This window comes from Aquarana catesbeiana, linkage group LG01 (genome assembly GCF_042186555.1).
Source record: "Aquarana catesbeiana isolate 2022-GZ linkage group LG01, ASM4218655v1, whole genome shotgun sequence".
Classification (NCBI taxonomy): Eukaryota; Metazoa; Chordata; class Amphibia; order Anura; family Ranidae; genus Aquarana; species Aquarana catesbeiana.
In genome coordinates, this window is record NC_133324.1 from 74,513,307 (window position 1) to 74,537,502 (window position 24,196).

At 43.3% G+C, this 24,196-nt stretch overlaps 1 protein-coding gene across 1 annotated transcript in view; it reads right to left on the minus strand.

Moving 5' to 3' along the window:
* The window catches only part of ALPK2 (alpha kinase 2), a 133,322-nt gene that overhangs the window by 68,734 nt on the left and 40,392 nt on the right, over positions 1 to 24,196 (minus strand). Inside the window, exon 3 of the mRNA XM_073630467.1 lies at positions 11,529 to 11,676. Coding sequence (XP_073486568.1) covers positions 11,529 to 11,676 — 148 coding nt within the window. The remainder of the gene's footprint in view (positions 1 to 11,528; positions 11,677 to 24,196) is intronic.

Genomic DNA, 24,196 nt, shown 5'->3' on the forward strand with positions numbered 1-24,196 from the left:
TTAAAGGGGAAAATCTTGCGGTTCTTAAGTGGTTAAATATTGTTTGTAGCCACCCTGCCTTAACCACTTCCGGACCACCCCACGGACATATACTGCGGCAGGTTGGCCCGCCTGCGCAAAATCACGTACTTGTATGTGATTTTGTGCACGCGGTGTAGGGTGCGCGCGCGCGCAGCTCCCGCTGTGATTGGACACAGCTGGAGCCAATCAGCAAGTTCGGCGTCCGTCATGGCCCCTGCAGCCCGCTGGTCGTTCTGTGGAGAGACGGATCAGCGGTGTGCCTATGTAAATAAGACAAACCACTGATCTGTCAGGGAGCAAAGGAGAGATCTTTGTGTTTCAGATAAGCTGAAACACAATCTCTTTCCCTCCAGTGTATCCGTCCCCCACACAATTAGAAAGCACCTCCCAGGGACACACTTAACCCCTTGATGGCCCCTGCTGTTAACCCCTTTCCTGCCAGTGCCTATTATACAGTGATCAGTGCCTTTTTTTTTTCACATATCATTGTATTTGTGTCATTGGTCCCCAAAAATTGTCACTTAGTGTCAGATTTGTCCGCCGCAATGTCGCAGTCCCGTTAAAAAAATCGCTGATCAACGCCATTACTAGTAAAAACAATAAAAAAGTCCCTAAATATATCCCACAGTTTTTGGACGCTATAACTTTTGCGCAAACCAATCAATATGCGCTTATTGTGATTTTTTTTTTTTTTAACCAAAAATATGTATAATATATATTGACCGAAAGTGATGAAGAAATTAGATTAAAAAAAAAAAAAAAATTTCTATTCTATAGTAGAAAGTAAAAAATATTGTTTTTCATTCAAAATTGTCGGTCTTTTTTTTTTTTGCGCTATAAACAAAACAAAAAAATGCAGAGGTGATCAAATACCACCAAAAGCTCTATTTGTGGGGAAAAAAAGGACATCAATTTTATTTGGGTACAGCGTCGCACGACCGCGCAGTTGTCAGTTAAAGCGACGCAGTGCCGTATTGCAAAAAATGGCCTGGTCAGGAAGCGGGTAAAACCCTCCTGGAGCTGAAGTGGTTAAGCAGGAGTGACTTTAAATTTAGTGCTGCATGGCTGTAGTCAGCTAATAATTTGTAGTCTTCTTTGGTTTGTTCAGCTTTCCCTAAATTCAGCCTTGCTGGCAGTTCTCCCTTCCGTCAGTAGATGGCACTGAGAGATATTATGGTCAACATGATGTGTCTCTTGTGCTGCTGGCTGCTGCCTTAGTTGAGATCTTCCACCCTCCAATGCCCACCTATCCCCGCTGCCATAGTTTTCTGGTGTGGCAGAGGTTAATAGAGCCGAAGGACCTGTCAAATGCACTCATCAAAAGTGTCAACTATAGTTGCCCTTTCCACTTCCCTTCTCCATCTATAGGAACCATACTATAGCTTTTATGAATGAAACATTCATAGAGTGGTCAACGAATGGAGGAGGCAGACCTTTCATTCATCTGACCTGCAAATCATAGATCACATTTCATTCACATATTCATTGCTATAAAATAATCTGCCAGCTTTCATCTTGCTTTCTCCTCTCCACAGCTATGAACATAAAGCTAGTCAGGCAGTGGTTACTGGTACTTGCGGGGATTAAATCAGAGTAAATCATAATCACTGTGCTGCTTGGCTAAGTAGGAAGCACAGGATATACACTATATTACCAAAAGTATTGGGACACCTGCCTTTACATTCACATGAACTTTAATGGGATCCCAGTCTTAGTCCGTAGGGTTCACCATTGAGTTGGGCCACCCTTTGGAGCTATAACCGCTATCAACTCTTCTAGGAAGGCTGTACACAAGGTATAGAAATGTGTCTATGGCAGGGGTCTCCAAACTATGGCCCTACAGTTGTTCAGTAACTACAATTCCCATCATGCCTAGTCTTGTCTGTGAATTTTACAATGCCTCATGGGAGTGTAGTTTCTCAACAGCTTGGAGGGTCATAGTTTCCTTTTCAAAAGAAGTTTATTGAGTATACAATGTTATAAAGATACATAAAGATACATAAAGATACATAAAGTAAGTTTACAAGGATCTATAAAGTAAGCTCATTATTTTACAGTAGGGTTTATATAGGTAAATATCATGAAATTTCAAATATTAAACATTGGGTTCACGTAAACCTAAATTAAAGATATATATCATTTCCTTAGTTACTTTTGTAGGTATTTAAATGATTTATACCTACTATACATATTGTTTACAAGTAGAGTGTATATAGGTCAAATAAATTCTGATAATGAGCTTTAATCGTAAGGTGGAGGGTCATAGTTTCAAGATCTCTGGTCTATGGAAATGTTTGACCATTCTTCCAGAAGCGCATATGTGAGGTCAGACACCAATGTTGGACAAGAAGGCCTGGCTCACAGTCTCCGCTCTAATTTATCCCAAAGGTGTTCTATTGGGTTGTGGTCAGAACTTTGTGCACTGGTCCAAATCATTTGGTGGAGGGGGGATTATGGTGTGGGGTTGTTTTTTAGGGGTTGGGCTTAGCCCCTTAGTTCCAGTGAAGGGAACACTTAAGGTGTCAGCAGACCAAGACATTTTAGACAATTTCATGCTCCAAACTTTGTGGGAACAGTTTTGGGATGGCCCCTTTCTGTTCCAACATGACTGCGCACCAGTGCACAAACAAGGTCCATAAAGACATGGATGATTGAGTTTGGGGTGGGGGAACTTGACTGGCCTGCACAAACTCCTGACCTCAACCTGATAGAACACCTTTGGAATGAATTAGAGTGGAGACAGCGAGCCAGGCCTTCCCGTCCACATCAGTGCCTGACCTCACAAATGCGCTTCTGGAAGAATGGTCAAACATTCCCATAGACACACTCCTAAACCTTGTGGACAGCCTTCCCAGAAGAGTTGAAGCTGTTATAGCTGCAAAGGGTGGGCCAACTCAATATTGAACCCTACGGACTAAGAAAAGGAGAAAAGTGTGAGCCCTACAGACTGAGACCAGGATGCCTCTTAAAGTTCATATGCGTGTAAAGGCAGGCATCCCAATGCTTTTGGTAATATAGTGTATATGTAAGGAGCAAATATCGCTACATGCATGTACTGTATATATTTGTTCAGTTGACTCTCATTGATGCTATGGGTCAGTGCTCTAAGCACTATGGCTGATACACTTGAAAGCCTTTTCCATAGAATTTGGCAATTTTTTTTGTTCAATAATATTTATTGAAGTTTAGGCCTGGAGGGATAAGGAATTAGTTAGCCACTGAAGGGTTAAGCCATAATAAATTGTCTGTAGTGGTGGGATCATAGTCCGCCGCTTCAAAACTCACCCTTAAGGGCGTTTCCCAGGTGGTATGATACTTTGTCAGTTGGGCCAGCAGAGATGAAAAATAATAACTAGAAAAATGGGGAAGGCGGAGGGCACCACCCAATCTGGGTAAACATTTAATTATTTCGGCAAGCAAGGTTTTATGGGCCCCCCCACACATATTATAGTACCCATCGCCTGAAGCATCTGAAAAAAATGTGATGGGACTGAGATGACTTGAAAGTGGTACAAAATTTTGGCTAATATGGTCATTTTTAACACGGCCAATCTGCCAATCCAGAAAGTAAGTAAGGGGAGGCTTACTGGAATAGAAGGTCAGTTTACGAAGCATAGGTAGGGCAGCACAAGTGGTTAGCACTTCCACCTAGCAGCACTAGAGTCATTAATTTGAATCCCAACCATGGCAGGTTGGGATTCCTGCCTGGAGTCTGCATGTTCTCCCTGTGCCTGCGTAGGTTTCCTCCAGGTACTCCAGTTTCCTCCCACACTCAAAACACATGCTGGTAATCTAATTGGCTTAACATCTAAATTGGCCCTACTATGTGTATGTATGAATGTGAGATAGGGACCTTAGATTGTAAGCTCCTTGAGGATGGGGACTGATGTGAATGTACAATGTATACTGTATGTAATAGGTGGGTAGTTGGCATGATACAGGGCTTTGCAATTCACCGCTAGATTTTAACTGTGGGGCATCCATGAAAAGGAAAATGAAGGTTGCAATGAAGTTAGATTACAGGGAGAGGTTAAGAGCTTCCGATTTAGTCTGATTAAATTAAAGAGGGGCCGAGAATTGGTGTTTTTTTCTTTTTTATGAGGTGGGTTGCCAGGTTTTCCCTGAACCCTTCCCTAGCTGCTCAGCTCTAGATTGTAATGCAGAATGCGATTACCCATGTGCCCAGCCAATATATACGCACGTACTAGGCTAGTAGGCTATTTAGACGGGAGTCAATTAACCTACCAAAATGTCTTTGGAAAGCGGAAGAAAAGCAGACTACTAAAAGATAACTCACTCGAACCAAAGGGAAAACATGCAAGGATCATAGTGCTGTAATACATTATTGCTAACTATAATGCCCCGTACACACGGTCGGACATTGATCGGACATTCCGACAACAAAATCCATGGATTTTTTCAGACGGATGTTGGCTCAAACTTGTCCTGCATACACACGGTCACACAAAGTTGTCGGAAAATCCAATCATTCTGAACGCGGTGACGTAAAACACGTACGTTGGGACTATAAACAGGGCAGTAGCCAATAGCTTTCATCCCTTTATGTATTCTGAGCACGTGTGGCACTTTGTGCGTCGGATTTGTGTACACGCGATCGGAAATTCCGACAACGGATTTTGTTGTCGGAAAATTTTATAGCCTGCTCTCAAACTTTGTGTGTCGGAAAATCCAATGGAAAATGTGTGATGGAGCCTACACACGGTCGGAATTTCCGACAACAAGGTCCTATCGCACATTTTCCGTCAGAAAATCCAACCATGTGTACGGGGCATTAGGCCTCTTTCTCATGGCCGATTACATGCAGCCACCGGATTCCAGCAGCAAGGATCAGCCGATTCTTGTGGCTGGAATGACCGTGGCATGCAATTATTCTATTTAAACTAATGGCGGGCTGACTGCTGTTCGCATGTAGCCTTACACAGAGCAGTTACCTGCAGTTAGGGACAGATGTCTGAGCCAGGATGCAGCTGACTGCATCCAGGTTTGGACTTTCATCTATAATCGCAGCTAACCACTCTGTGTGCGGCTACTTGTGAACACCGGTGGCCAGTGTCAATCTGCTATTATTTTAAATAGGCTAATCACACGCCATAGTCATTCCAGCAGCAAGAATCCACTGATTCTTGCTGCTGGAATCCAAAGGTTGCAAGTACCAGAAGTGTCAATGTGGCCTTAGCAGGCATTGATAAGCAGCACGAACCTTGTTAGAAGGCATGAATTGGGATAAAATCTCAGGAACAAAGAACACGGAGGAGAGATGGGTTTGCTTTAAGAGCATATTAAATAAGGGCATTAGCCAATGTATCCCATTGGGTAATAAATTTAAAAGAGTGAACAAAAGTCCTGGATGGCTCAACGCCAATGTAAAAATGCATATAAAAGCAAAGGAGAAGGCCTTCAAAAAATACAAGGTTGAGGGATCATCAGCATTCAGACTTTATAAAGAATGCAACAAGAAATGTAAGGGTGAAATTAGGGCAACTAAGATAGAACCCGAAAGACACAGAGGAGAGAAAAAAAAATCCCAAGAAATTCTTTAAAGCGGAGTTCTGCCAAAATTTTTTTTTTAAAGTCAGCAGCTACAAATACTGCAGCTGCTGACTTTTAAAATATGGACACTTACCTGTCCAGGGCGCCCGTGATGTCCTCACCTGAAGCCAATCTGTCCCTCGGCTCTCGGGTGGAGGCGCCACCATCTTTGGTAAGGGGATCAGTAAGTGAAGCCTTGCGGCTTCACAGCCTGGTTCCCTACTGTGCATAAGCGAGTCGCGCTGCACGTCCTCACTGGTCCCTGCTGTCTTCTGGGACCTGTGTGTCTCCCAGAAGACAGCAGGGGGGAGGGAGGAGGGGCCGGACATGGCGTAGATTGACACGAAGCCTGCGGGCATCTATGCCCGGAAGTGGGAGCAAATACCTGCATTAGACAGGTATCTGCTCCCCCCTGAAAAACTGCTGTGTTTATCCTCATGACACATCACAGGAAGCACCTCCATGGTTAACAGAGGACAGAATTAAAATTAGACTTGGGAAACTATTAATAAATCACCAGGACCAGATATCTTGCATCTGAGGGCACTTAGGGAACTCAGTGAAGTAATTGCCAAACCATTGTTCCTAATTTTTACTGACAGTCTACTGACTGGAATGGTACCAGGTGATTAGAGAAAAGCAAATGTAGCACCAATATGTAAAAAGGGCCCAAAATACATCCCTGGGAATTAAAGACCAGTTAGCCTAACATCAATAGTATGCAAGCTCTTGGAGAACTATATCATTAGCAGTAATCAGCATGAATTCATAAAGAATCGTTCTTGCCAAACCAATCTTTTAACCTTCTATGAGGAGGTGAGTTGCCATCTAGATAAAGGAAGGCCCGTAGACGTGGTGTATCTGGATTTTGCAAAAGCATTTGACACAGTTCCCCATAAACGTTTACTGTACAAAATAAGATCCGTTGGCATGGACCATAGGGTGAGTACATGGATTGAAAACTGGTAGTTGAAAAGGGCGAGTTCAAAGGGTGGTGATAAATGGGGAGTACTCGGAATGGTCAGGGGTGGGTAGTGGGGTTCCCCAGGGCTCTGTGCTGGGACCAGTCCTATTTATTTTGTTCATAAACGACCTGGAGGATGGGATAAACAGTTCAATCTCTGTATTTGTAAACGATACTAAGCTAAGCAGAACAATAACTTCTCTGCAGGATGTGGAAATCTTTCAAAAAGATCTCAACAAATTAATGGGGTGGGCAACTACCTGGCAAATGAGGTTTAATGTAGAAAAATGTAAAATAATGCATTTGGATGGCAAAAATATGAATGCAATCTATACACTGGGGGGAGAACCTCTGGGGGAATCTAGGATGGAAAAGGACCTGGGGGTCCTAGTAGATGATAGGCTCAGCAATGCCAAGCTGCTGCTAACAAAGCAAACAGAATATTGGCAAGCATTAAAAAGGGGCTCAACTCCAGAGATAAAACGATAATTCTCCCGCTCTACAAGACTCTGGTCCGGCCGCACCTAGAGTATGCTGTCCAGTTCTGAGCACCAGTCCTCAGGAAGGATGTACTGGAAATGGAGCGAGTACAAAGAAGGGCAACTAAGCTAATAAAGGGTCTGGAGGATATTAGTTATGAGGAAAGGTTGCGAGCACTGAACTTATTCTCTCTGGAGAAGAGATGCTTGAGAGGGGATATGATTTCAATTTATAAATACCATACTGGTGATTAGGGATGGGCCGAACACCCCCCGGTTCGGTTCGCACCAGAACATGCCAACAGGCAAAAAATTTGTTCCAACATGCGAACACTGTTAAAGTCTATGGGATACGAACATGAAAAATCAAAAGTGCTAATTTTAAAGGCTTATATGCATGGTATGGTCTTAAAAAGTGTTCGGGGACCCGAGTCCTGCCCCAGGGAACATGTATCAATGCAAAAAAGAAAGTTTTAAAAAACAGAAGTTTTTCAGGAACAGTGATTTTAATAATGCTTAAAGTGAAACAATAAAAGTGTAATATTCCTTTAAATTTCGTACCTGGGGGGTGTATATAGTATGCCTGTAAAGTGGTGCATGTTTCCCGTGTTTACAACAGTCCGAGAGCAAAATGACATTTCGAAAGGAAAAAAAGTCATTTAAAAGTACTTGCGTAATTGTCGGTCCCGACTCCCGGCAATACACATAAAAGTTCATTGATAAAAACGGCATGGGATTCCCCCACAGGAGAACCCCAAAATAAAATAAAAAATGCGTGGAGGTCCCCCCAAATTCCATACCTTCAGGTCTGGTATGGATATTAAGGGGAACCCCGTGCCAAAATTTAAAAAGAAAATGGCGTGGGGTGGCTGGACTGTAGTGCATCAGTGGGAGAAAACAATGCCCTATCTTTAGTATTAGGGGGAGGAATAGTCAGTGGTCAATAGTCAATAGTCATTCCTCCCCATCAGTCAGTGGGAGGAATAGTGCCCAATTGTTGGCGTCAGTGGAAGCAATAGTGTCCCATCATTAATGTCAGTGGGAGGGGGGGTAGGGTTGTATTGTTGGTTTCAGTGGAAGGAATAGTGACCTATCGCGGGTGTCAGAGGGTGGGGGTAGTGCTGTGATGTTGGTATCAGTGGGAGGAATAGTGCCCCCATTGTTGGTTTCAGTGGTAGGAGTAATGCCCAATCATTGGTGTCAATGCGAAGAATAGTACCCCATCCTTGATGTCAGTGAGAAGAATAGTGGCCCATCATTGGTGTCAGTGGGAGGAATAGTGCCTCCCTTGTTGGTTTCAGTGGAAGGAATAGTGTTTTATCATTGGTGTCAGTGGGCGGGGGTAGTGCTGTGATGTTGTTGTCAGTGGGAGGAATAGTGCCCCCATTGTTGGTTTCACTGGTTGGTTTCAGTGGTAGGAGTAGTGCCCAATCATTGGTGTTAATGCGAGGAATAGTGCCCCATCGTTGGGGTCAGTGGGAGGAATAGTGCCCTATTGTTGATGTCAGAGGGAAGAATAGTGCCCAATTGTTGGTTTCAATGGGAGGAATAGTGTCTCAACATTGGTGTCAGTAGGACGTATAGTGCCCCATTTTAGTGGGAGGAATAGTGATCCAAGGGCTAAATAAAGGCAAGCAAAGGGCTACTTTTGAACCCCGGGAAGCAGTTTGGAGACCTCTGGTATAGGGGATATTCAGCTGCAGACCCCATTTATACTTTGGATTTATCTTTATTTGATTAATAAGTAATTTGTGATTCTAGATCTATTTTACGAGTTGGATTTTCAGTGTTTGAAGAGTTTGGGCAGCACCACTGAGGTCATCTCAGTGATGATAACTATCACTCCTTATGTGACAAAAATGTGTGATAATTTTCCTCCTCCATCTTCGCTGTTGCCCCATAATTGATTTTCACACAAATCTTTGGAATAAGATGCTGGTCTGACTCTCCTGCAAGGAATCATGCATGTTAGTGTCATTGTATACCTCCTTGGCATACCTTCCTATAATAGCTGGCTAATGTAAACACGTGAGTTCTCCTTCAGCAGAAGCCTTTTACAATTGTACTAACCACCTCTTACTAGTTGTCAATCAGAGTAAAACTCTCCTGTCTTTCACTACAGTCTTCAGCTGCAATGCGTATGCAAAAAAAAAATATCTAACTTTAGTAGTGGGGGCTGAGGTCCGGACAGACAAAAGACTTTTCTTTACGGAATAGAAACAGCTGGATGTTCATATAGTTAGCCATACTCAAAAAGAGCAAGGTATAGAATAATTATTATTATACAGGTTTTATATAGCGCCAACAGTTTGCACAGCGCTGTACAACATAAGGGCAGACAGTACAGTTACATTACAATTTGGTACAAGAGGAATCAGAGGGCCCTGCTCGTTAGAGCTTACAATCTAAAAATGGTCTCAGCCAACCCCTATATCCATTTCCTTTCCTATCTACTTTTCATCAGATGATTGAAAATGGTTGGTAGAGGTCTCCATACGTCCTTAGATAGTTATCGCAGCTAAATGTTCATATAATTAGCTGTACTCAAAACTGCAAAGTATGGAATAATGGTTTCTGCCAACATATTGGGGTTAATTCCAGATGTTTTGGATATCTATCTAAGAATGCATAAAGATGTCCACCAACCATATTCAATCATTTGATGAAAAGTACATGGGTTATTAAATGGAGATAGAAAGTTCACTTTGCAAGAAGATTTTCCCCAGAGCTTGGTGAATAAGGTGAAACTCTGCTAACTTTCATAATCCAATCATCTAAAGCTGAAAATGCAGCAAAGTGAAATGTCACCACATTCACTAAGCTCTGAAGAAAGTTCCCTTGCAAAGTAAACAGCATATTTGTCATTCGTAAATCTATCCACTTGTGGTTTTTTTTTACCATTTTCACAAATTTTTTGTGAAATGGTAGGGGTACATTTGTACCCCAATACCATTTCACATGGGGGGGCTGGGATCTGGGGGTCCCCTTGTTAAAAGGGGCTTCCAGAGTTCGATAAGCCCCCATACCCGCAGACGCCCACAACCAACGGGCAAGGGTTGTGGGGATGAGGCCCTTGTCCCCATCAACATGGGGACAAGGTGCTTTGTGGGGCTACCCCAAAGCACCCTCCCCATGTTGAGGGCATGTGGCCTGGTACAGTTCAGAAGGGGGGGCGTTCTCTCGTCCCCCCTCTTTTCCTGTTGCCTGCCAGGTTGCATGCTCGGATAAGGGCCTGGTATGGATTTTTGGGGGGACCCCATGCCATTTTTAAAAAAAAATTTTGGCGGGGTCCCCTTAAAATTCATACCAGACCTGAAGGGTCTGATATGGATTTTGAGGGGGACCCCCACACCATTTTTTTTCTTTAATATTGGTGCGGGGTTCCCCTTAATATCCATACCAGACCCGAAGGGCCTGGTAATGGACTGTAGGGGAATCTCATGCCATTTTTTCAATGACTTTTATGTGTATTGCCGGGAACAACAATTCATTATAGCCGTGAGTACTTTTAAATTACTTTTTTTGCCTTAGGAATGTCATTTTGCTCTCGGACTGTTCTAAACACGGGAAACATGTGCCACTTTACAGGCATGCTATAGACACCCCCCCAGGTATGAAATTTAAAGGAATATTTCACTTTTATTGTTTCACTTTAAGCATTATTAAAATCACTGCTCCCGAAAAAACGGCAGTTTTAAAAAAAATTTTATCGCATTGATACATGTCCCCTTGGGCAGGACCCAGGTTCCCAAACACTTTTTATGACAAAACTTGCATAAAAGCCCTTAAAATTAGCACTTTTGATTTTTCATGTTCGTGTCTCATAGACTTTAAAGTGGTCGCGTGTTCGAACAAATTTTTTGCCTGTTCTGCTGTGAACCGAACTGGGGGGGGTGTTTGGCTCATCCCTACCCGCCATCCCTGCCCTGAACGCCCTCTTTTAGCTTCCTTATAGTTTTTTATGTTTTTTTTTTATTGACTTATGGTCATCAAGTTCATAGTAACGGTCAGGGATCTCTGGGTTTTTGAAGGTAGTGCTGGTTTAACATTTTGGAGAACTATGGGTTGGGCCCATCTCAAGTATTGGTGTCCCTTATCAACATAAGGGTTATGTTGGTAACATTGGGGTGGTGATTAGATTGTATCTGGTGTTTCAAGGTTTGAAATATTTGTAATGCACAGTAACTGCACTGCCATAGTCATGACAGGTGCATGTGGGAATGCCGCAGTTCACCAGGCAGATAAAGTAACATGCCAAAATAATGTTACAATATAATAAAATAATATGGGGGCAGTTGGAGTGAATAACTAATAGCAAACCAGGCACAACGTAGTGTTTAGGGATCCTTGACTTCTTTGCAAAACTCCAAAAATGCTAATTTTCCATAGCTAGTTATTTATCAGACAGCATACAGTGACCACTGTGTCAGACTGGTTTACAGTTCTGTGATCTTGCCATACATACATGTGTATAATAGTTTATTTTTAACCAATGTACAAAGAGTTGCACTCACCTTCTATGCATTCGAGCTAGCAACTTAGAGTCCTTAGTCCAAGTGATAGTGGAATCGGCATGGATGTCCCCAAAGTGACAAAAGAGCTTCAGGTTTCCAGAGCGATCAGGAAACATCTCAGCTTGGATGCCATGTAGGATTTTGGGGGCTGTAAACAAAATAATACAAATTAGCAAATTAGGAACATAATATATATATAATTTATTTTTTTTACTGTACATATTTTGTGAAACTGAGAGTACCACTGCCAAACCAACCCATTCTAGCGAATAGGGCTGCGACCACAAGCCAATCTCTAGACTTGTGGTTGCAACGCGGTTTTCCCATTAAAAAACTCTATTCAGCTGTCAAGGAAGTATCTTATACACAGAAAAGAGTGGCGCTGCATACCTTAAATATGTACAATGGCTTGAAAAAGTATTCATACCCCTTGACATTTTCCACATTTTGTCATGTTACAACCAAAAAACATAAAAAAGTATTTTATTGGGATTTCATGTGATAGACCAACACAAAGTGGCACATAATTGTGAAGTGGAAGGGAAATGATAAATGGTTTTCAAAATTTTTTACAAATAAATATGTGAAAAGTGTGGTGTGCATTTGTATTCAGCCCCACTGAGTCAATACTTTGTAGAACCTCCTTTCGCTGCAATTACAGATGCAAGTTTTTTTGGGGATGTCTCTACCAGCTTTGCACATCTAGAGAGTGAAATTTTTGCCAATACTTCTTTGCAAAATAGCCCAAGCTCTGTCAGATTGGATGGAGAGCGTCTGTGAACAGCAATTTTCAAGTCTTGCCACAGATTCTCAATTAGATTTAGGGTCTGGACTTTGACTGGGCCATTCTAACACATATGCTTTGATCATATAACATATGCTTTGATCTAAACCATTCCATTGTAGCTCTGGCTGTATGTTTAGGGTCGTTGTCCTGCTGGAAAATGAACCTCCGCCCCAGTCTTAAGTCTTTTGCAGACTCTAACAGGTTTTCTTCTAAGATTGTCCTGTATTTGGCTCCATCCATCTTCCCATTAACTCTGACCAGCTTCCCTGTCTCTGCTGAAGAAAAGCATCCCCACAACATGATGCTGCCACCACCATGTTTCACGGTGGGGATGATGTTTTCAGCATGATGTGCAGTGTCAGTTTTCTGCCACACATAGCTTTTTGCTTTTAGGCCAAAAAGTTCAATGTCTTTCTTCTTGCTGCTCTTCCATAAGGCTGCATTCGCACCTGAGCATAGCGTTTTTGAACGTTTCTTCCGGAGTTTTGTCGCACGTTTTTTCGGGCATATTTGCACGTTTCCATGCAGCGTTGTCCGGTGTTTTTGAGCTTTGCCATTTTTTTTATTAGCCAATAGGAAAAATGATCATCTGTTTCATCATTTGTTGCTATGTTGTTAGATTTTGTCATCTGCTTCCTGCTCCAAAAACGCCTAAATCTGCCCGATTCGCGCAACAAAAAAGGGTCCAGAACTTTTTTGCGCTTCAGGCGTAGGGCTTCAGGCGACTTGGAGTGGAGATGTGAACCATCTCCATAGAGAATAATGGATTTTTTCCCCTCAAGCGTTTTGTAGCTTCAGGCTTCAAGCTACAAAACACTCAGGTGTGAATGGGCTCTTAAGGCCAGATTTGTAGAGTGCACAAATAATAATTGTCCTGTGGACAGATTCTCCCACCTGAGCTGTTGATCTCTGCAGCTCCTCCAGAGTTACCATGGGCCTCTTGGCTACATCTCTGATTAATGCTCTCCTTGCCCGGGCCTGTCAGTTTAAGTGGACGGCCATATCTTGGTAGGTCTGCAGTTGTGCCATACTCTTTCCATGTTTGGATGATGGATTGAACAGTGCTCCGTGAGATGTTCAAAGCTTGGGATGTTTTTTTTTAACCTAACCCTGCTTTAAACTTCTCCACATAGTTATGCCTGACCTGTCTGGTGTGTTCCTTGACCTTCATGATGCTGTTTGTTCACTAAGGTACTCTAACAAACCTCTGAGGGCTTCACAGAACAGCTGTATTTATACTGAGATTAAATTACACATAGGTGGACTCTATTTACTAATTAGGTGACTTCTGAAGCCAATTGGTTCCACTAGATTTTAGTTAGGGGTGTCAGAGTTTTTATTGCGCTGAATATTGGCTAAAAGGGAATACAGGGGTCAGTAGTAAGTGATCCAAAGTTCACAGGTCACTGGTAAGTAAGGCAGAGTACAGAGATCAGTAGTACGTGATGCAGAAGTCAGAGATCAGTAGTAAGTGACACAGAGATCAGTAGCAAGTGACACAGAGATCAGTAGCAAGTGACACAGAGATCAGTAGTAAGTGATGCAGAGGTCAGAGATCAGTAGGTGAGGAGGAGAGGTCAGAGATCAGTAGTAAGTGACACAGAGATCAGTAGTAAGTGACACAGAGATCAGTAGTAAGTGATGCAGAGGTCGGAGATCAGTAGTAAGTGATGCAGAGATCAGTAGTAAGTGATGCAGAGATCAGTAGTAAGTGATGCAGAGGTCAGAGATCAGTAGGTGAGGAGGAGAGGTCAGAGATCAGTAGTAAGTGAGGTAAAGACCAACATGTAACCTAACAACAAAAAAGCCTAATTAGAGCTCAACAAACCCCCAACATTCTATTTATAATACATGGAATATAAAGAAAGAGGCTGATGTGAACAATAAAATATAGCATATACACCTTGTTATTACACAAAGTCCTAAAAACATAGCATGGTAAAATTAAAAGCCCCCAACTATACCTGCAAGATATGCAAAAATCCACAGGCGTAACTAGAACCTTCAGGGCCCTGGTGCAAGAAGCAATGAAGGACCCCCCTGATCCCCGGCAGTGCACTTGCGACCCTGGTAGTTTCGCCACTGGTGTCAGTAATTTTTTATTTTTGTTATTTTAATTTTTTTATATTTTTTACAATTTCGTTATTATTTTTTACATTTTTTTGAGAAGCCACATTGGGGCGGCTTTGGTGAAATATCAGGGGTCTAAATAGGGCTGTGTCCTTAATCTCCATCTCTGCCAGCTTCATGAATGAATGGACAGAGTCAGAGATTGGTGCCGATCACTGACTCTGTCCATTCAGAAAAGGAAGTGTTGGTAAATTACATACTCTCCCTCCTGACACATCCCCTGCAGCAGACGGCAGGAGAGGGGAGGGATGAAGCCGGCAGAGCTGCGTAGGGACGAGGGGGAACCAGGGGAACACACAGGGATCAAGGTCAGCAGAAAGAAGAGAAATTTTAATAGGAGGGGTGGCATATGGAGGAACTGAGCCCCTAAATGTTCCTCCTGCAGCCGCCGAATGCCTACGGGAGGGATAGGAGGAGAAGCAGGCTTTCAGCAGTTGCAGGAGGAAAAATGGATGGGATTGGTTCCTCTAAATGCTCCCCCCGCTGCCCCTTCTGTCCAGGTGTACAATTGCGACCAGTGTAGTTACTCCTCTGCAAAAATCATTATCTATAAATACATACAAATTATGAAGAAATATACAGTATACATTCAATATATTTTTTAAGAATGTGTGTGATAATAAAGTTTATATGCTATTTTATAATGGTCCCAGCAGCCTCATTCTTTATGGTCCATGTATTATGAGTAGACTGAGGACTGAGTAGACTTCTCCAGAGGACAGTTGTCAAGTAACCAGCAGGCTCTTCAGTAGCTTCCACTGATTACATAGTATAGATGCGGCTGGCAGCTGTAGGGTTTGGCTCCCACTGGGCTCCACCTTCAGCAGATGTGGGGTGAACTGTTATGTGTGGCCTACTCTGTATGGCCCACTCAACTCCTTTGCCAGAGAAGAAAGATTGAGAACCAGAGTCTCCTTACGTTCTGCAATGTGTGAGGGCACAGTGACCCCCCTCTCTTGGGGTCCGTGTGCACCACACATATTGCCCCATGGATGATATGCCACTATGTGGGGCCCTTTTGTGATGTCAGGGGCTGCAATTGAGGCTCCTCATATCAAGCAAGTTGACCACCACTGTTCTAAGCAATAGAGGTGAAAAGAACCCACATGAAAAAAAGGAGAGACAAAAAATGTGAATATGGGAAAGAATAGTTTTTTACTAAAGCATACAACAGTTTGAACTAGGGTGGTGCTCTTAATTTTTTTTGGATCTCAGCAACATCTCCAGCATTGAAGTTTTGCCATTGAAGAGCTCAAAAGATATGTAGCATACTCCCTGGCTGGGAAAAGAAGAATCCCCAACGCAGGGGAGCACCAGCATTACCCCAGGGTGGATCCATGGCCACAGTGGAGAGTCACAACAACCAAGGGCACCAGTCACATTAGTCTTTTTCAAACCTTTATTGATTTGGCTCACAGGAAAAGAGGGTTAAGGTTTCAGATACCTTCAGCGACAGGGATTCCATACTCCACTACCCTCCTCCTCCATCCAAAGGATCTTCTGAGGGCAGACTGCATCCCCCTCCAGCAGGACTTTTTCCACTGGCTCTCCACCATGAGTACCATACCCTCCTTGCCCAGGCAAGGCAGTTTGAGGATTCTGTGTGCTAGGCCCAAACTAGAGTTGCCACCTTTTCTTCAAGACAAACCTGAATACTTTAGTGGCGCACAGCAAAGATTTTTGTAGTAAAAGACCTGGGTGAGAAGTATGTAAAGTACAATATAGTGTATATCATGGGTCTTCAAACTACGGCCCTCCAGTCGTTCAGGAAGTACAATTCCCAGTCATGCCCAGTCTTGTCTGTGAATGTCAGAGTTTTACAATGCCTCATGGGATGTGTAGTTCTGCAACAGCTGGAGGGCCGTAGTTTGAAGATCCCTGATGTATATAGTGGAGTGTGTAATGTCAATATAGTGCAGTACAGTCTGCTCCGACTCCTCCATGGAATGAATCGCTCCTCCCTCCCCCAGTCTCCACTTTATGAACATATTGGAAGGGAGGGGGGGAGCAGGAACAGACTGGAGATGGGCAGAGAAGAATAGTCATGGCTTCCAATACCAATGACATCATCCGCTAAGGATATGTGAGGATAAGGAAATGGAAACTGGGGGTGGGGGACCATGAGTAGAGGGAAACCATCCATCCCATCATCCCCACGACTGGCACTGAGCACCCCCACACTGCCCACCCCCCACCCACTAAATAATGTATTCAGGTTTCATTCAGACTAAAACCCAAGACACATGATTCAAAACCCAGACTGTCCAGGTGAATCCTGGAGAGGTGGCAACCCTCAACAGGTCTCTGGCCTAATCAACACAAAAACTGTGAACACCAGGGCACTCACCAGACTACCCCCCAAATATTTATTTCCTCTGCCAGCATGCATCACTGGCAATGAACCTCATAGTGGTTGGCCAGGGGTGAAATAAATATTCATAATCCAAGGTTGTTACCGCCCCCATGACTATTGCCCTAAGTACCAGTGGCACCTGGTGGCAGCAGCAGCAGAGAACGCTAGCAACTCGGAAGTTAGAGAAGAGCCATGTGAACAGTTACAAACTGCCCTGGGAAAGCTAGTACCCAGAAAACTAAATTTACTAGTCACCCCACTTACAGCAGGGTGGCTACATATACTGTATACCAAACGAACAGAACACTCACTCACCACATTCCCCCTATAAATGAAATACACTGCTTGGAAAGGCTCTCCCTAAATTATTAAGGATGAAAACAGGCACTTTATTGTCTATCTTTCCCCCATGCATTCGTTTCCTTGCATCTGCCCACCTCCTTCAAAGAGCAGGTTTGTCACCAGTAAAAATAGACCCTTTCCATGTTCTCATGCACAGTGCTTGTTCAGTGGAAAGTCACAACTGATGGCGTAAGCAGGTGCAGTCACTACTTTGATTAAGTTCTCTAGAATAGCTTCACTTTGAAAGCGTCTTGTTTCACAACATGCAATGAAAGCTGACCGTTGTTTGTTTCAGAGGAGACTGGACTGCTAGGTCAGGTGACTCTTATGCCGCGTACACACGGTCGGACTTTTCGTCTACAAAAGTCCGACAGCCTGTCCGACATACTTCCGACGTACCTTCGGCGGACTTGCGGCAGACTTTCTTACGAACGGACTTGCCTACACACGACCACACAAAAGTCCGACGGATTCGTACGTGATGACGTACACCGGACTAAAATAAGGAAGTTCATAGCCAGTAGCCAATAGCTGCCCTAGCATGGGTTTTTGTCCGTCGGACTAGCACACAGACGAGCGGATTTCGGGGTCCGTCGTACTTACGACGTAAAGATTGGAAGCATGTTTCAAATCTAAAGTCCGTCGGATTTGAGGCTAAAAAAGTCAGTTGAAAGTCCGGAGAAGCCCACACACGATCGGATTACCAGCCAGCTTTAGTCTGTCAGCGTCCGTTGGACTTTTGTAGACGAAAAGTCCGACCGTGTGTACGCGGCATAAGTCACATACGGTGCTGCATTGATGTCACCATATAAAAACTATTGCGCCAGACCTTATATGACTATGGATCACTTACTTCTATTCTTTATGATTTTTTAGTGGAAGGCCGCATGGGAAGTTTTAGGGTCCACTCACATTATTGCATGCATGTTTATGCCCGTTACGTCACGTGTTAATATACTCAGGCAGAGGGAAAGTAGAATGCACTTTCTATCTCTTTCTTCGTTTTTGCTGTTCCCAGACTTTCTTTTCTAGGGTAGCTACATGACATTGTAGGACTTAAGCCCAGCTTCCTAATACTCTCCCATTTACCACACATTACTCTCCCTCCAAAAACATCATAAATGACTCGAATTAGTTCTTGGAGTAAACGGCCTTATTTATTAAATTATAAATTACCATAAATATGACATAAATAACTGTAAACTTTAAAAATAACTTTATTGGGGTAAATGTAAGAGCAAACAACTATCACCATGGTTGGTCACTGTAAACAAATTCTTTTACTTTGAACCTACCAGTCGGCAACCCCTGACTCGGAGGCAGTACCCCAACTTCCCAGTGACCTAAACCTTTTACCTCCTCCAGGTTAACCCTTCATAGCCTGAAAGTACCCAACATCAATCCCCATCCTTCCATGGATGGGTACCAGCAAAACCCCCCATCCGATGGATGGGTACCATAACACAACCCCCATCCCCTGGATGGGTACAATGGGTACATCTTCTCCTCCACTGCTCTTCGACTGACGTCACTTCCCCCCGCCTGCTACACTTCTCCCAACTCTGACCTGCACCAGCCCCTCCCCTTCTCTAAAAGGGGAAATCTTCTTAAAACGGCAACTGTGCCATTCCAGCACTGTCATGCCGTCCCTGCGCCCATGGTTGCACCTTAACTGCGGCACTCTCTTTCATGCTCTCCTTGTATATATAAACATAGCATAGCTCCCAACTGGCCCCTGATTTTGAGGGACTGTCCCTGATTTGGAACAAAGTCCCTCTTTCCTCCTCATTTGTCCCTCATTTTGGTCTGATCTATATAGTTGTATATAAAATACATTTTTTATCTTTCAAAAAGTGTTTCCCAGTGCTAAACCTTTTATCTAACTTCTAAATTGCTGCATTTGTACATTTCCAAAGCCAGTATGAAGAAATAATAGTGGTAAAAAAAAAATCACTTTTGGGTTTTACCAACCATTTTTTTGTATAATTTCTCCTTTAAGGGGGCGTGGCAGCGGGTGTGTCCCATACCTACATACTGTCCCTTGTTCCTATCTCAAAAAGTTGGGAGGTATGACATAGCCACCTTTTCCTGCTTGCCCCTGAGATGAACTACATATCCTTACCTCCCAACTTTCTGAGATGTGAACGCCTATTAGCAAAAGTATGTAGGCACAGGACACACACCCTGCCACGCCCCCCTCAAAGGAGAATTATTAAAAAAAAAAAAAAAAAAGATTGGTTAAACCCACAAGAGTTTTTTTTTACCACTACTATTCCTTTATTATGCAGCAATTTACAAATTGGATGAAAGGTTTAGCACTGGGAGACACCTTTTGATAGATAAATAGCACAATTTATATACAACTATATAAATCAGACCCAAATGAGGGACAAATAAGGAGAAGAGAGGAACAGAGGGACTTTGTTCCAAATGAGGGACCAGGAGCGGCCGGTCCATTAGGGGTGCAGGGGTGCCGCCCCCCTAGTTTGCATGCAGGGATGCATGAAGAGCGCCGGACTCATAGCATGCTATGAGGTTTTTTTTTTTTTTTTTTTTTTAAGCCACATGATTAGAGCCTGTGGCTCTAATTGGCTGGAAAAAAGTTGGGCACTGCACCCTGAACCCACCCCTTTGTGACACTAGCAAATCAATATTCGCTATTGTCTTCCGGCCTCTCCTCATGGCCAATCAGGACAGGTGGCAGATCGGGTTGGCCGGGAGGAGAAGCCGAAGGAGCCGCGGAGAGGCCGTGGGGGGGGGGGGCCATGAAGGGGTGAGTGCGGGGGGCCACGGAGGGGCTGAGTGTGGACCGGGGGGGTTTTGCCACCCCCCCCCATCAAAAAGTTTAGCACCAGCCGCCACTGTGAGGGACAGTCCCTTGAAATCAGGGACAGTTGGGAGCTACGTATATTTTTATCACTATACTGGATTTATATAGCGTCAACAGTTTACGCAGCGCTTTACAAAGTAGAGGGGGGGCAGTACAATTACAATACAGTTCAATACAGAAGGAATAGGAGGGCCCTGCTCGTGGAGCTTGCAATCGAAAGGGAGGGGGGTGGTAGTACAAAAGGTAAATGGAGGTGACTCGGGTAACGTTCTTAGGTAGAGGCGGGGTATGCTTCCCTGAATAAGTGTGTTTTCAGGGATCGCCTAAAGGCAGACAGGGTAGGGGCTGACCAGACGTACTGGGGCAGGGAGTCCAAGAGGATGGGAGAGGCTCTGGAGAAGTCCATATCTACGCATATCTACATGCCGACAAATTCAGCTCTATGGGAATTGTAGTATGCATAGAGTAAAGCATGGGACCAGAAATAACGACACTGCTCACTCTACAGTAGTAGGATGGGGATGGGGCACATGCACAAGAAAAAAAGGCCTGAAAACAACAGTAAGAAGCATAAAAAAAAATAATAATAATAAATCAGAGCTGTGGTATACTTAATTTTAGAATCATTAATGTAAAAAAAAAAAAAAAAAAAGAGTTTAGTGACACTTTAACTACTTCCCGATCGCAAAGCATAGTTTTATGGCAGCAGAGTGGCTCCCCTGCTTCCAGGTAGGAAGAGCGTGTGCACGCTGCCATCACGCCCTCTGTGCTTTGATTAGATACAGCACAAGCTGATCAGCCGGCCAATGAAGGACTGCCGGCACCCGCTGATCAGTGAGGAAGAAGACAGGACAGAGCTCGGTGAGTGTAAACAATACAGAACTCTGTCCTGTCAGTGGGGATGTGGCGGCTTTTGTTTCCCTGCAAAGCAGGGTATAAAAACCATGACATCTCTTAGTAAAAGCACCACACAGTACTGTACACACATAAACACTGGTTAGGCACACATTTAACCCTTTGATCGCCCTAGATGTTAACCCCTTTCCAGTTAATGTCATTAGTACAGTGACAGTGCATATTTTTAGCACTGATCACTGTCACTGGTTCCCACAAAGTGTCAGGGAGTGTCAGATTGCCCGCCATACTATCACAGTCCCATTATAAGTCACTGATCGCCACCATTACTAGAATTAAAAAAAATAATCCAGTATATATCCCATAGTTTGTAGATGCTATAACATTCACGTAAACCAATCTTAATACACTTATTTGGATTTTTTTTTACAAAAAATATGTAGCAGACTACATATTGGCCTAAATTATTAAGAAATTAGATTTTTTACCTTTTTTTTTTTGGATATGTTTTATACCAGAAAGTAAAAAATATTGTTTGTTTTTCAAAATGTTCAGTCTTTTTTTCATTTATAGTGCAAAAAGTAAAAAAACCCAGTTGTGATCAAGTACCACCAAAAGAAAGCTCTATTTGTGGGAAAAAAATCTAATAAATTTCATTTGTGTAAAGCGTTGCATGACCGCACAATTGTCAGTTAAAGTAAGGCAGTGCCAAAAGGCAAAAAATGGCCCGGTCATAAAGAGTGGTAAATCTTCTGAAAATCAAGTCGTTAAGGCTGCTTTTACACACAAATGCCTTTTTTCTGCATTTCCAGCGCATTTTCTGGGTGCCTATTACCCAGCAAGCACCTGCGAAACTTAGACACGTGACTCAACAAAAGTACCAAAAACACAACGCAGGTGATGCAGAATCCCATAGAAACATGATTAACCACTTCAGCCCTGGAAGATTTAGCCCCTTAATGATCAGGCCATTTTTTGCGATATGGTACTGTGTCATTTTAGCTGACAATTGTCCTTTTTTTCCCACAAATGGAGCTTTCTTTTGGTGGTATTTGATCACCTCTGCGATTTTAATTTTTTGCACTATAAACATTATTTAAAAAAAAGGAGCGACAATTTTGAAAAAAAAAAAAAAAAAAAACATATTTTTTACTTTTTTGTTATAATAACTATCCCCCAAATTTAAAAAAAAAAAATCTTCCTCAGTTTAGGCTGATATGTATTCTTCTACGTATTTTTGGTAAAAAAAAAAAAAAAAATCGCAATAAGCATATATTGATTGGTTTGCGCAAAAGTTATAGCGTCTACAAAATAGGGGATAGATTTATAGCATTTCTTTTATAGGGAAAAAAAAAAAAGAATTGCGCTGGCAAAACCTTACAAAATAAGCTGCAACACAAAGTGGGATACACAAAATACAAGTAAAAACAAATATGGTTGCGCTCTATACCCTTAACTTTAGACCGTGATGATAAGTGATCAATGCATCATAACTTAAATTCAAACTAGAAAAAATCTATAAGTGTTCAGTGACGTTATGTAGAGATTCCAATCACAGTCGGTCAGACTTCAATCGACCAATCTCTAACAAGTAGTGAAGAAATCCCCCTTGTGATCAGTTCCGAAGAGTAAATGTGACTTTGCTTGCAGGCCCACCACCATAAGAAGGGTGCGCTTACCAGCTGCACAGACAAGTAATGCCTGTGGCTAACACCCAGCCAGGGCCTTTTCTTCAGTGGAGTTCCAATATCGGTCTGATCGCCGCGTCTGTGGGGGGATCCTCTGATCCGGATTTCAACAGACCAAAGCCTCCGCTGGGAGCTTGTATGCAATTCAATGCATGGTGATGCAAACGTGGCCAAAACCCTGGCAGGCACAGCGTCACCAAAGGTTGCCCCGCGGCGACTAGGGGGGACTTACAAGACACTGGACTGGTATCATAAATGCAGATACGATAGGTTTGGAGGTCCCGGGAAATAGGGTCCAGCTGAGGATGGGGCTACCAATGTTCAGCAAGGATTTGCAACACTCAAAAGGGAGAGGTAATAAGTGGGGCTGCGAGAAAGCACGCGCACTCCTGCCCAATGTGAGTGACTGTGGGTGAGCTGAAGTAGGCGATTCCCGCACCCAGCGTCCAAAGCGATTATTTTTTTTCTTTTTCTTTTTTACTAGTAATGGCGGTGATCTGCGATTTTTATCGGGACTGTGACATTGCGGCGGACAGATTGGACACTTAATACTTTTTTGGGACCACTGAAATGTATACAGTGATCAGAGCTAAAAATAGCCACCGATTACTGTATAAATGTCACTGGCAGGGAAGGGGTTAACACTAGGGGGCGATCAAGGGGTTAACTGTGTTTTTTAGATGTGCTCTAACTGGGGGGGGGGGGGGGGCGAATGTGGCTGACTAGAGGAGGAGAGAGATCGTTGTTCCTACTTAGTAGGAACACACGATCTCTCTCCTCTCCCCTGACAGAACCAGGATCTGTGTGTTTACACACAGATCACGGTTCTCGCTCTGTCACGAGCGATCGCGGGTGCCCGGCGGTCATCGCGCCCACCACGCATGTGCATTGGCTCTGGGGACAAGCTGCGGTCCTGCTACAGCGCCTTAAAGAGCCAACGTACAGCTACAACGTATAACTGCGGCGGTTGGTCAGGAAGGGGTTACATCGATTTAACAGTTTCAAATAAGGTAAATTCCCGGCACATGCCAGGAATGTAACTGTCACATTGGTTGTGCTCTCAACCAAACTGTCAAACCATCCAATGGCTGGTGTCACATGTGCAGCATCATGGCAGTTGAAGATCAAACAGAGGCCAAGATGGCAGCTTCCTTGTCTGAAAATAATAGGAGGGTCTAGTAGAAGTCTTTAGAAGGGGAGTGGCCACATATGGATTTGAATTTGTCTGGAATTTCAATCCATCTATGGTCAGCTTAAGCCTTTTCCCCTGCAGTATCCTTAAAGTGTTAATAAACCTAGGACCCTGCATTCACTATATCTGGTCTCCCTCAGTACACAGAACATGGAAATGCAATTATTTTAGTAAATATAAACTGCTAAATACTTTTTCTCATCAGCAGTATATAGGAGTCTTGTGACTTCTATCAGTGTCTGGTTAAAGCTTGTAAGAGTTTTCATTCTCCTCTGGCTGTCCTATGAGAATGCAGGACCCTTGACCCTCTGTCTGGACAGTGCTGATTGCTGTGCTGATCACATGCATTCTCCCAGGAAAAAAACTCTCTAGCAATACACACCAAACTGAGCATGTGCAGAATGACTCAAAAGGCTTTGTCTTATTATACAATGCAGAGGATTAACTCCTTAGGCTCCACAGTGAGTATAACAAGCATGCTTTACTGCATA